At 42.7% G+C, this 13319-nt stretch overlaps 1 protein-coding gene across 2 annotated transcripts in view; it reads right to left on the reverse strand.

Annotated features, from left to right (window-relative positions):
• The window catches only part of LOC117732294 (PDZ domain-containing RING finger protein 4-like), a 105993-nt gene that overhangs the window by 44897 nt on the left and 47777 nt on the right, over positions 1 to 13319 (reverse strand). Inside the window, exon 1 of one of the 2 annotated variants that reach the window (XM_034535155.1) lies at positions 762 to 835. The exons of the other annotated variant lie outside the window; for it this stretch is intronic. Coding sequence (XP_034391046.1) covers positions 762 to 830 — 69 coding nt within the window. The 5' untranslated portion in view covers positions 831 to 835. Of the gene's footprint in view, positions 1 to 761; positions 836 to 13319 lie in introns of those variants that run through there. 2 annotated transcript variants of the gene reach the window in all.

Consider the following 13319-nt stretch of genomic DNA (forward strand, 5'->3'; position numbering starts at 1 on the left):
AGGCTGTGATCACAGTGGCGTGAAGGCAGTTGCTACTGGAAGAAGAGGGGGGGGGGTCTACCTCACTTCCAGGAGCTTCATAGTTATTAGCCTCTCACAGGATGGGGGCTGGAGGAAGAGAGTGGAGGTGCTTGTTTATTTGTTCTGCTTGCCCCTCTGCCTATTCACCTGCCTCTCTGTAAAATGCTTAAATTATTCTGCAGTTGCATCATACAGCAAACAAATCATGAACGATTCTCTGAAGCTGTAAAGAGTTGCATGAACACACAATGCATTTGAGAGCTCAAGACCACGAAGACCAAGTGTTTCTCAGAGAAGTTCAAACAAACCTGCCGGCACAGCACTGACTCACAGTGGCACCAGAAGTGCCCGAAAGAAAACTTTGGATGAAATGACATCATTTGAGGACTCAAAAGTTGGCAAAAACACATCGTGTGAAATATGTCATGTACAAAGGGTATGACTATTTCATCACAAATCATCCAGAGGGATACATGTGCTGAACACCACCTACTCTCACTAAGCAAGTGCTAATTACTCAAAACACATCTGTTGGTGAGCAAAAAGCACCTCTCTCCATTATGCTGCCTCACTTATATTCTGAGTATTCATCCCTAAAACACGAGGCACCTCTTTCTAAAAACAAGCAGCAGCAGCAGCAGCAACCGAGAACTGCTCTCAGCACAGCTCGCATAATGAATCACATACAACACACACACACACACACACACACACACACAGTCGGCCGTGCCTCTGCTCACCTGTGCAATCTCATACAGCAGCTTGTAGTGTTCCTCTCGCTTCTGTAAAGTGCACAGATTGCAGCCCATTATAGTCGTCGTGGAAACGCCAGGCGTCCAATTCTCCCCGAGTAGTAGTGGTGGTGGTGGTGGTGGTACGGACACAGGGGGTCACCCTCCACACCGGAGCGCTGGTTCTCATCAGTCACTCCTTAAGCAAGCATCTCTTTCAGGCATCCCATTCACACACAGGCGGACGGAAACAAACACCCGGCTCAAAAGGGACAGAGAGCTCCAGCTGAGTCTGACAGATGAATGTTCAGAGGAGAGCAGTGTGGCAGCAGCATCGGCAGTGGTGCAAGTAGCAGCATCAGCCGGCGTGTCTCCGCTCTGCCTCTATTTCACAGACTCAAAAAAAACGCACACATGCACACACTCGCCACGCCGGAGTTGTGACTCTCGCTCGCGGAGACACTCCCCCCCACCCCCACCCCCTCCCTCCCCTTTTTCCCTCCCCGCTGTGGGCTCGCATGACGACGCTGATACCCAGCTCATGAATAATGAGGCAGCGCGCCGTGATATTCATGAGGGAGGCGGGAGCAGGGGAGGGCACGGACCGAAGAGGGAGGAGTGAGGGAGAGCAGGAGCGCCGGTTCATTAAAACTGAGGCACAGTTATACAATATGCTCCTTTGTGTGAGCGCCTCCTGTGAGGAGCGTAGACGAGGCTGACACACACACACACGCACACACACGCACACACACACTGTGGGATGGGGAGGTGTTCTAAGGCTCATGGGTAATCTGCCTGAATCTGAGGCTATTCAGAGTATATTTATCTGCTTCATGAGTGGAGGATGTGTTAATTTCTGAAGGAAATAAGGATGTGAATACAATCACAGCTAGGGCTGCACGATATGAGGAAAATATGTGGTCACTGATGAATATCGCGATAAAGATATTACAAAAAGATGTTGACGTGTATCCGGTTCTGCCTTTCTGCTTCAGTATACTGACAAAATAATGTATTTTATTGAACATTGATCTGAACACTAAAAAAGGCGCTATGAAAAAGTTGTTTTCTACTGACACACTCAGTAGAAGTCAACTAACTCCAAAGAATCCCTGAGTGCAAAATCCCACTCTTTCATGCACTGCGATGATAATATTCAGTGCAGCCCCGATCACAGCTCACATTGGAAATGATTTTTACTGAAATGGTGTGTTAGTTAATCAATTAGTTCAGAACTGGAAAAATAATGAACACGAATTTTGATAAGCAATTAACTGCTTGAGGTGTTTGGCAAGCAAAGCAAAGTTGACAGTTGCTGCTATCTAGTTTCACAAATTTAATGATTTGTTGCTTGATATCAATTTGAACTGAATAATCAACAGATAACTAGTTAATTAGTCATTAGTTTGGGCCTTTTGGGGGTTCCTCATTTCTTATATGAAGAAAAGTAAACTAATCGCTGAGTAGTTCAACATAAAATAAAATAATAATAATAATAAAAACATCAACAACTACTTGTTTAATTGGTATTTTTCTTCAGCAAAATTGTGGATTTTGTCATGATCTTGCTACTTTTCATGTGATTACGGGATAATAAACCTAATATCTTTAGTCTTGAAATGTTGGTTGGATAAGCAATCTAATGACATAATCTAAAGCCTTTTTCTTTCTCGACTATTTTCATATATTTTATAGACCAAATGACCAAACCAATCGCCTAATTGTGGAAATAATCTGCAGATTAATTGTATAATCTTACAATGAAGGGGTGTGATCTTCAGCATTATAAAGCACCACAATAGTATTGCAGGATTGTTAACACTTAATGGACTTCAACGTTGCAGTGCCGAACTATCTTAGAAGACAAATATGAATTGACACAGACCGGCATGGTATAAGAGGAAACACAACCTACTGCATATTTATTTATTTATAGGTGAGTAGGCACTACAGGTGTCACTGATAACGGGAGTCATCACAGCAAATTGGCAATCAACAGAGCCAGAGACTTTAGAGACGAAACGTCAACCATCGTCTTCCCTCAAACTGAGATAATTGTCGGACAATAGACCTCGGCTATTGTCTCTACCACGGAAACCTTGTTCGTTCGCAGGAAGTTTTCACTAACGAGCAATCATTATTAACAAATTGCCCTCCGAGCCAAACAGGGGGCTCGCCGTGCAGAATACAGCTAAGACTAGATGAGCGCTCATCAGCTGGCTACTGGGCATCCCGCCCCGGGGGACTCCATAATCCTATTTTCTGGGCTTTAATTTTGCTCCACTGCCTGGAGGCAAGCCAAACACACACACACACACACACACACACACACACACACACACACACACACACACGTACATCATACAGCACCATTATGGTTATTACCATCCACCATCCTCCCTCTTCGTCTGTGCCACCCAAACCGTCCTCGCTACCGTCCGCGCCTCATCCTGAAGACGCCGCACACGAGTGTGTTTTCTGCAGTTGCCAGGCAATATCCAATCCATGAAGTGCTGTTCACTAAAGTGTCAATTTGACATCAAAGGGTCTTGTTGGGAGACTAGGGAGCAGGGGGACAGAATATTGCATTTGATGAACAGGGGTGCTGTGTTTGCTCGCGGTACAATGGACTGTGAAGGAAATGCGTCTCTTCGGAAATTGTATATTGAGGACTGAAAGCTATGAAGTGCTCGCGAGCGAGAAGGACTGCTTGTCTAGTTGTCTATAGTCAGGACGGATGGAAAATGTGGGGTTGCATGCAATGTCCACTCTTATTGAAGGACACATATTATACCCAGAATGTGCTGACGGTATCCGACATTAGTGGAACACGTGAAGAAGTGAACTCGGCGTTCAGGTCTGGATGACCATCACTCTGTGATGTTGCTCTCACTGACCCCTTAAGGTTAAGATGCACATCGGTCACCCAAATTGTCTTTCTCGTCATCTGTGCGGCGAGACCGATACAGCAGTTCCTGCCTGCGGTCAAGCAGCACCTCTCGATGGGACATGCAGAGTGAAGGATGCTCTTTGAAGAGCGCATTAAGACTGATAAAAGCTCTCTCGAGGTGCTTAATGGACGAGAGTTTTACATTCTGACGGGGGGGAATTTACCTGAGACTGCATTTCCGATGCGACCTGAGGGCAAAATTGGCACATTAAAAGATACACTTAGTGAAACCATTTACTTTCGGACAAGATGAAGCAGTACTCGATGTATAATTTGTCTTTTTTTCCTGTCCCTGGTAGACTTTTTATGTGGCATTTGTGATCAATATAAGAAACTTGCGCAATACATTTTTCTTTGGGTGAAACATTTTATATGGAAAATAAAAAGGTAGCTATCGCGTGTCAAGTCTGTATTCCATACGATGACCACCGATTCTGTCTCCTTCTCATGTCCTTTCCACTTCCTCGCTGTCCTTTCCTACTGTCCAGCGGTCGTTCATCATCCGGTCTGCCCTTTGCCTGCTCGGGTAGAAACAGGCCCTCAATCGTGTTCGTTCTCTCAGTTAATGGGCCTCACTTCGCTGGGCATGGAGAAGCGATTTGTCCTCACCGTGATGGGTGTATTTTGAGGTTTCTTCAATTGCATTTCTGACAAACTGATATTTGAGCTCACCTTAAAGCTGGAGGTATAACCTTCAGCCGAGTGTGTAATGCAGGTATGTGGGTGAGCTGTAAACCCCCTGCGCCCTCAGACATCCCCGCCTAAAGCTCGCAGAGTCCTTTTCTGCGTCTTGTCACACATATGCACCGTACGCACAAACACACAACAACAACAACAACAAAAACTCAGCTGAACATGACGCTGCTAGTGTGGAACATGAAGTCACAATCGGGACCCTAGAACTCTTTGCCGGGGTAAATACTGCCGTCCGTCCCTCCGCAGAGAACTGAATTTGGATCCATTCAATATTGAATTGCATCTGGTTCAACAACCTGACATGCATCCCATATGAATGCCTATTAAAATAGGTAAAACGCGTATCTCTCATTTCCAACTTCTCAAGACGACTGTGGCTGCTAATCACTGGTGTTGTTAGGGAAGCTCTTGGCAGCAGCTTAGGGTAAAGAAGACGCCCGTCATCTGACATGCTGATACTTCACATATCGCAAATATGAGATGAGTATTATTAAATCTGATAGACGTAAAGCTTAGGTTCGGGACAGGAAAGCGGGGAATCAGTCAAAGCGATGTCTATATTCCAACACTTGTGTAAGCTTATGGTAACCTTGACAACAAAACACTAGAGCATCTTAAGATGGCTGGAGATTTAATAAGAGGCTGTTATTGCTGCGATTACTTGACTATGGCAATGTCTGTCAGGAATATCAAGAGTCCCCACAGTGTTTAATACATAAACAGCTTTATGAGGCCAGCGCTGACACACCAGGTGGGTGTAAATCTCTTTTGGTGTGAGCACTAAAGATTGAAATCCTTGTTCACGTGAAAGGAGAGCCGGGGGGATCCGAAAGTGGTTTGTGATGTGACGCGTGGCTCAAATCGGATCGCCCACTGCTGCTGTAAAGCGGCCGCTCCTCCCGGGTATCCATGTGACCTGATTTGGGAGTAATTAAATGAGGCCCTTTTGTGAATGAATCATCGTAGCGGCCCGCTCCTCTGATGAGAGCTTTGACGGGAGTTGGTCCATCGTGCACGCGTGAATGCACAGGTGGGTGCTTCAAAGCCAGCGTGGCCCGACCGTGGGAAGCCAACCAAAACATCTTCCTCAATGACAATAAATTATTAAGAAAGGTTAGAATTTTTTATTCATGTGGGAACATGACCATGGATAAAAAAATGTAAAAAAAGAATAGCACATCGTAGGCTGCTCTGCATGATAACAAGTGCAATGTTGCTTTTAAGGCAATCAACATTATGGCCGTTTAATTCATGTCCTGTAAAGCAATTTAAACTGATATTTCTGCCCACTCAAAGTGACTATGGAAATACTTTAAAATCATGAAAATGACAATGATTAATTATGAATTACTGGGTTATGTGATGCTCTGATTAGCACATTTAGCTAACAAAGTGACTGACTTTACACTGTGTATCTACTTCGCTAATAATCTGCTGAAAGATATCAGTATGGCATCAATATTTTTGAGGAGCAAAGATCAAAAACCCTTTCCTCGTTTCCCATAACATGGAAATAGTGAAAGGTAAATTATGACAAAGCTGAGCTTGGTTAACATTCTTTTGAAATCCACACTTGTTTTGCATGGAGATGAAACAAAGAGCACATCAGACAGGAAGCTCTTGCTCGACTCTTGTCTGACTATGATATTGCTGACGAAGGGATATATGCCAAGCATTTGGTTTGGTCTAGAGAAGATTTAAAAAAATGGAAATTGTTCTTATTTGGGATCAACATGAAATACAAGTCAGCTATGAGGGTTACCTACACTGACAGTATCAGACCTCTGTGTCTGGGTGAAACATCCATGATCTGGATTAGTTTTGTACAATATACCTGTATACAACGTGAGATGATAGAAATGTGTCAACAGGACACTTTTTACTTTTTGATTTGTGACAAAGGACTATACAGACATATTGATTTGTGCCATCAACAGTTTCTTAAAGGTATGACACTTTCCTAAAGTTGGGTGGTTCACAATAAACAGTTTAAAAATAAGAATCAAAACATTACAGGATGAGGTATCCTGAGATCTGGTCCCTAGTAGAGGTCAAGCGTCAAAAGCGTTCTCATAATGCTCAATTATTAAGTGAAAAATGCACACAAAAAAGACAATTTACTTATACAATAACGTCTTCATTAGGTAACAAATCTCAAAATGTGACCAAGAAGCTCCGTATCGAGACCCAGCTGTTAACCCCCGGGTTGAGCCAGTCAACGATTACGTACAATATGAAACTCAGAGATGTCAATTCCATATCATATCACTGGGATGCAATCAAATGTTTCACTACCCGAGAGATCATCTGGTTATGTGATGTAGCTGTGGTTAGTATAATTAATAAAGTCTTAAAGATTTGGGATAGAAGAGACAAAGAGAGGGCCCATCCCTGACCAACTAGTGGTGCACACACATTTCCTCTTGCGATTGTTTTTGCCTTTTTCTTGCCAATAATGCAACAATAACCTCTTTTCATTAGACCCTCCCTGCCTGGTAAATGCCCTTTGAGTGTTAGACGCCTCTTTAATCCAATTTCCCAGTAGATGCATCAATATCCCAACATAAAATTACATTTCGCATCATAATTGATGTTATCCACATCGCTCACCCTTGATTGGAATAATATTTGGATCACTTTTTATCACATTTAGCTGTGCACTTTTCCCGGCGGCCATAGAATACCTCCCAGCATGTCAGAGGTGCCCATCATGTGTGAACCGGGTGTGTTGTTGGCCAATGAGCAATAAACACTACATCGGTTTTAAACATGTTAGAGAAGTGACCTTTTCAGAGAGAAAACAGTTTGACGCATTAAGCTGCAGGAGAAGAGGGGAATAAGTGGAGCGCTGAGTGAAAGACAAGACGACTACTTTCTCTGCTGGACGCTTCTGTCTGCTTTCGTATTCATTCTACCCTCAGGCTAGAGAGTGTGTAGCCTGCACCAACTGCTGCCGTGGAAACACTCACAACCCCGTGACACGGTGACCCCGACAACCCCCGCCTTGCAGGACACCCTCAGGACTGCACTCCTGCTGCACTAGACTCCCTGCAGTTCTGGGGAAACAAAGGTGGAAATGTTGGCTGCTCTTATATTTAGCCTTGATGGTTCTTAAAATCCCCCCCCCCCCCCCCCCCCCCCACGCCACCCTGTGATGAATAGTAATCGTTTCAGATGCATAAAGCACTCGAGCGTAGCTGGGAAGTATGCGTAGTATATCTGTTGATCTAACAGAGACACATTAGAGGTCCGTAGGTCTTGTTTGCTCTTGTTGCCTGAGGTGTTAAATGATATTTGTGGCCAGATACAGTCCCTCTGTGTGCTGGGCTCCACCCTTTTTATTATATTATCAGGGATCTGACATACAGTAACAAGACCAGAGAGATCCCCCTGCCGTAGAAACCCCCCACTGGCCATTAAAAGGATTCCATTGAGACGACACCGAATATGAAAAGGAAAAAAAGGTCTTAAACTACAATAAATACTTAGGACATAGGGTGATGAATTCAGGGTTCCAAGTTGTGGTTTCTGATGGCACAGTGCCAATAGGGATTCTAATCTTTTGTTTCCATGTTGAAGTGCAGGTGGTGCAGGTGTTTCACATTCAACGCATTAATGGGTTTTCTGTTAATACAATTTAACTGGACGGATCCAGAAATTTAAAACTGTAAATATTTAATGTTTCATGTTCTAATATTTAAAACATGGATGTTTAAGAGTAAGGAGAGTCAATCAATGTGTGTATTGTCATGGAAGCTCAAGGTGGCAATTCTCACCGATAACAAGAAGCAAACATGTACAACAGGCAAGTCATTGATTTCAGACTGTGCCCATTGCTGGCTGAGCACTCGTCAATACGAAGTCAATACACCTTTGATTGTGGATGAGAGTTGTGTGGTCCTGAAGAGAGAAAGCAGATCTATAGAGACAATCAGCTCAGAGGGCAAACGGGTTGGACTCCATACCAACCTGTTCTGCTCCATCTATTCAACTCTTATGCTGATTCTAGCATAAACAGAACACCTGCAATCTCGTAATGCGCCCTACGCAAGGCCTTTTGAGGCAATGTCACCAACAGGTCATCTCATTTCGCCGACACAATGCCAGTGTCTTCGTGTTCTTTCAATGTCACGCCGAGACAAAGTCACACGAAGCACATCCAGCAGAGGATGGGTCAAACATGGTCAAGCATGTGTTTGAGCAATCTTACAGCTACACAATATCAAATATTATTACATCGACAATGGCTCAAATGACATTTGAGGGGTGAAAGACAAATTCACAGAAAATCATTGTCTGACTCTGCAGCTCTCTGAGGTTTTACTCTTCTTCTATTGTTTGTTCTTTTGGTTTTCGCAGATTGCAAACTCCCATGAAGCCATTTATCTTTCTCAGGAGTCAGAGTGAATTTGAAGTGAATATTGGACTTACATTTGTCAGGGGTCCACGAACACAACGCCAAATTAATGCTTATGTTGCTCAGTGTCTGCTGAATGAGTGAATGCTTGTTAAAAGCTTAGCCATATGAACATTATACAGTAATAAATGTCACATGTTATGTTTTCACAGCTCCAAAGTTGACAAAAAAACAACGATTAATGCAGCTTTAACATATATCCATGTCTTCAGATATGGTCTACAGCTTGCTTTCAGTCACATTTTGAGGATGACGATTAAAGTGAAAAAGAAACACAATTTAGTTTCGTGAGCCTCTGGCAGGAAGATTGAATCCTAAATATCACGTGTTGATGGAAAAGATTTTATTAAGAAATTTGATGCTGACATTTCTCCTCTTTACTGTCATTTTATTTTCAATCTGTAGCTTGAAAGTAATTGCGCAATCAATCTGCAGTGCGGATTGGTAATATGACCTTGTGTATTGAGGTTTACTAGACTCAACTGATGCAATTTTCGCAGTTGCACCAAAGCATCGAGGCAAAACAATAATGTGATTTAGAAAAGTTGAAAAAACAAACAAAGTACATCTCAATCTTGTCAGATTGCACAGTAATTTGTGTTTGCTCTACATTAGTGCAGCAGCGGGCCACCGACGGCCAACAGCGGGTACACAAACACACCTCCATTTCATATACGCTGCTTTGTTTTTTTTGGTGACTTCCATTCCTCGTCATGCCGGGTGGGACGAAGTCATTTGTGCGCCTGAGGATCAGTTTAAAACCTTCACCATGGACTGCAATGCTCCAGAATGAGAGCGGCGACAGATCCAATGGTAATAACAGACCTGCAGATGGGTTGCACGCTTGTTTTTCAGTCTGGAATTATGATGATACCCAGGGGGCAGAAATCTTATTTTCTGTCCTCCTGATAAGAAAACAAGAGCGGACGAAAAGCAAAAGGAAAGAGGGGGAGAGGGAGATGTGTGATTTAACATGCTGTGCCACATGCTGGTGTGTTGGCACTCCAATTTACAGTAGTGGATTGTATCAGATAGAGTCCGACAGATATGGTTTCAATGTTAGCTAATACAGCTTCATGTCCTGTGGCACGATGGAGTCTAGTGTCTTTGCATTCATTTTGCACTTCATAAAAGCATGTGATGTTATGTCAAAACATATATAAACATGGCAAAGAGAGTGTGATTGTTGTTAGTTCTCATTCTGTACATAATAGATTGTGATGAGATGTTAATAACTCTTGTCTTCTCGATTGTAAAAGATATATATATATATATATGTAATGTCTAACCTAGATGTGTGTTGTAATAAGGGTGGGAGTGAAACGATTTCGGTGGTAGTTGTTATTATAATTTTTTTTTTGTTGGTAGCTCATGTAGCTGCCTGGTGCTGGATAATTATGTGTTCCAAAAAAAAAAAAGTTCAAAAAAGCATAGGTCAGCATTTCCCCTAAAGAAAACAACCTCTTGCTCAAACAACTGGTCAATTGATGGACAGAAAGATAAATCGCCATTTATTGAGCAAAAATATTCGGTTTTGAGCTTCCAGTGTGACAGTTGCTGCATTTTACGCATTGTATATTGAATATTATTTGGGCTTTGGACTGTTGGATTGATGAAACACGCAATTTAAAGATAACACTTCGACCTCTGGAAACTTCAGTTGGCATTTTTTTCATTATTTTGTATGCAATGTTTGAAGAACACACATACAAGCACTATTCCATTATTTTTTGTTTTGAACAAAGTCATTGTGGTTTGAGGAGAGAGACAATTTGATCAAAAATGATTCTATACATTAATTTAAAAGGAGGATGTCCACAAAAGACAAGGCAAAAAAAATTTAGATGTCTGATTGTTTCTGTCATCTCCGAGAGAACAAAGAGTAATCCAAGTCTATCGGGACTTTTATCTTGATCTAAGAATGTATTCTTATGCAGAAAATAATCTGTACGGTAATATGATTCACAATCAGAATATCAAATACCTACTTCTCACACTTAAAGACCAACAAAACACTAAATGATATTGTGTCAATTTAAAACTTCTGTCGTTTAATTACAGCTGATCATGGATGTTTTCAATTAGAATATAAATGTCCCCGTTGATTTGCACTCTTGGATGCAGAAATAAATAAACAGGGTTGACTGTCAATCTCTCGAGTGCTCTATACCCCAAAGGAAAACCATTGATTTTCCAGTTATAATCAACACCAAAATTATTGAACGTTGGATGACAAAGTGTTGGGGACCACAGGCACTTCTACACGATGAGTTTTCTGAACCTGGTCGTATCACCATGGAAACCCCCGCCTGTTTGACAGAGCTTATGACAAATAATTCTCCTGCACAGATTCATCTTAAAAATCTCTCTCTGCTGGAGGCACAGCCAGGATATATACCCCCCCCCCCCCCCCCCCCCCCCCCAACACACACACACACACACACACACACGCACACACTCACACACACACACACACACACACACACACACACACCCGACCATTCCAGAGAGGGTCTCAGTATTTGACTCTCTGAACGAGTGGACCTATAATCACTGGGTCCCAACAAGAAGGTTTCATACCAACAGAATTTGAAATCCTTGGAAAAGATTTCCAGTTACACATTTGGTACACCAGCATTAAAACATTTCACGCTAAAAAAGCATCGATCAGGACGGACAAACCAGGGTCAACAAGCAATAAAGATATGGTCTCTGGGCTCAAAAACTACTACATAATCAAATGAGGCCATATTTCTTTGTAGTGGCCATCTAATGAGATTATACATCTTGGACGTGGTGTTTTATTGATTTGTCTGTTGTTGTGCTTGATGGACCTCGATTTGCTGCAGGGCATCCTCACCACTCACGTGGGACAACAAATCTGCTGTGGCCCTGAACTGAAGCATCACAGGACTTCCCGTCCTCATACACGTGTGTCTTCTGTCCGGTGGAGAAATCAACTCAGCGTGTTGTTGATCAGCTATTGCAGTATCAAACCTACAGGAGTGACCCCAACACTGCGTATCCCTTAATAAATATCTGTAGGGGCAGGGGGGGGAATGTGGGAGGGGGGAATCATAAATAAAAAAAACTGAAAATTGACCTCAGATCGCCCAGCTCGCCGTTTAAAAGAGTCCATCTCAAGGTTTTCGGGGTCAACGCAGCTCAACGCCCCCCCCACGTTTACTTTGATGAAGAGAAGGTCGAGGTGCACTCTCTCACCAAAGACACTGTTAATGCACAGGAGATAAATGAACAACCCCCTCCGGCGGCCTACAGGGAATAGTTTCCGCCTCACAGCACACGGCAGATTAAACCAAAAGGGAACAATATTCACAAACCAGCCAATGGCTATGAGGAAAACAGCAACACTATCCGTCAGGGGGCTCTCCGTCCTTTCTAACCCCTCCTCAATGAGCTCCCAGCACATTCTCAGAAACCACCACCGTCTGTATACTGCCCACTGGATGAGCTGGGAAGGCCCCCATTCTTCTTTCAGGGGACATTATGCATGTGACTAGGCAGGCGCGAAGGATCCCTAAGCTACCAAATCACACTAATAACATGGAAGTGTTCCTGGGAAAATATATTGCTTGTACACATGCCCATTAAATTAATGTAGTGTATATGCAGCATATTGATCACTGCAGCATCATTTGAATTCCAGACCATCGTTTCTTCATATTGGTCCCAAATATAGGAAAATGTTCTTTTTCTGTTGACTACATTTCAAAGCATTGGGGTGTATTATATTTACACATTAACATATTCCAAAGGGCAGATGTTTGTTTTATTTTTCAATGAAGTGAGTATATAGTGTTGTATTACCGTACGGTTTGTTCAAACATCTTTCGGTCCAACTTTTCTTACCCTGCTATAGTTAGTCAGCCCCAGTTTAATCTCCAGGATTATTTCTGATGGCTCATAATTTGTCACGTTTCTGAGTGTGAAGGTTCGACCGACGTCTTTCCGCAGACGGAGACGAGCAGAGAATAGGACGAAGAGACGGGCATTCAGCTGTCACGCTGCCGAGAAATATGGTGTCACTGAAGATTAGCTGGTGATGAGATCGAAAAGACAGTTGCAAACAGTCAGAGAAAACCTTTCTGAAAACCTCCAAGCCTCCAAAATGACAATGTGACGGACTAAATAATAAATGAAGTATAAAAAATGCTATGTTTTTATGATAAATCAGGCTTAACGACATATGTATTTAACATAACTGTTGGTTGGACCAAACAAGCACTTGAAAGCCATTTACCAGGGCTCTGGGTACTTACGGACAACATTTTTCAATATTTTCTTAGATTTTTAATAGACTAAGCCAGTGGTAGAAAAGGAACTCAGGCTACTCAACAAGGTACTCAACCAATGGCACACTAGAAATAAGTGAACAAGGACATTTATTGGAAATGTTAAAGTGCCCTCTCGCTTGCATGGTAAATTATCCCATTCACAGTCATTAGCTGTGGCAAGGCCTATGATTGAGGGTAGTTTGATTCAC

This window comes from Cyclopterus lumpus, chromosome 6 (genome assembly GCF_009769545.1).
Source record: "Cyclopterus lumpus isolate fCycLum1 chromosome 6, fCycLum1.pri, whole genome shotgun sequence".
In the NCBI taxonomy this organism is placed as follows: domain Eukaryota; kingdom Metazoa; phylum Chordata; class Actinopteri; order Perciformes; family Cyclopteridae; genus Cyclopterus; species Cyclopterus lumpus.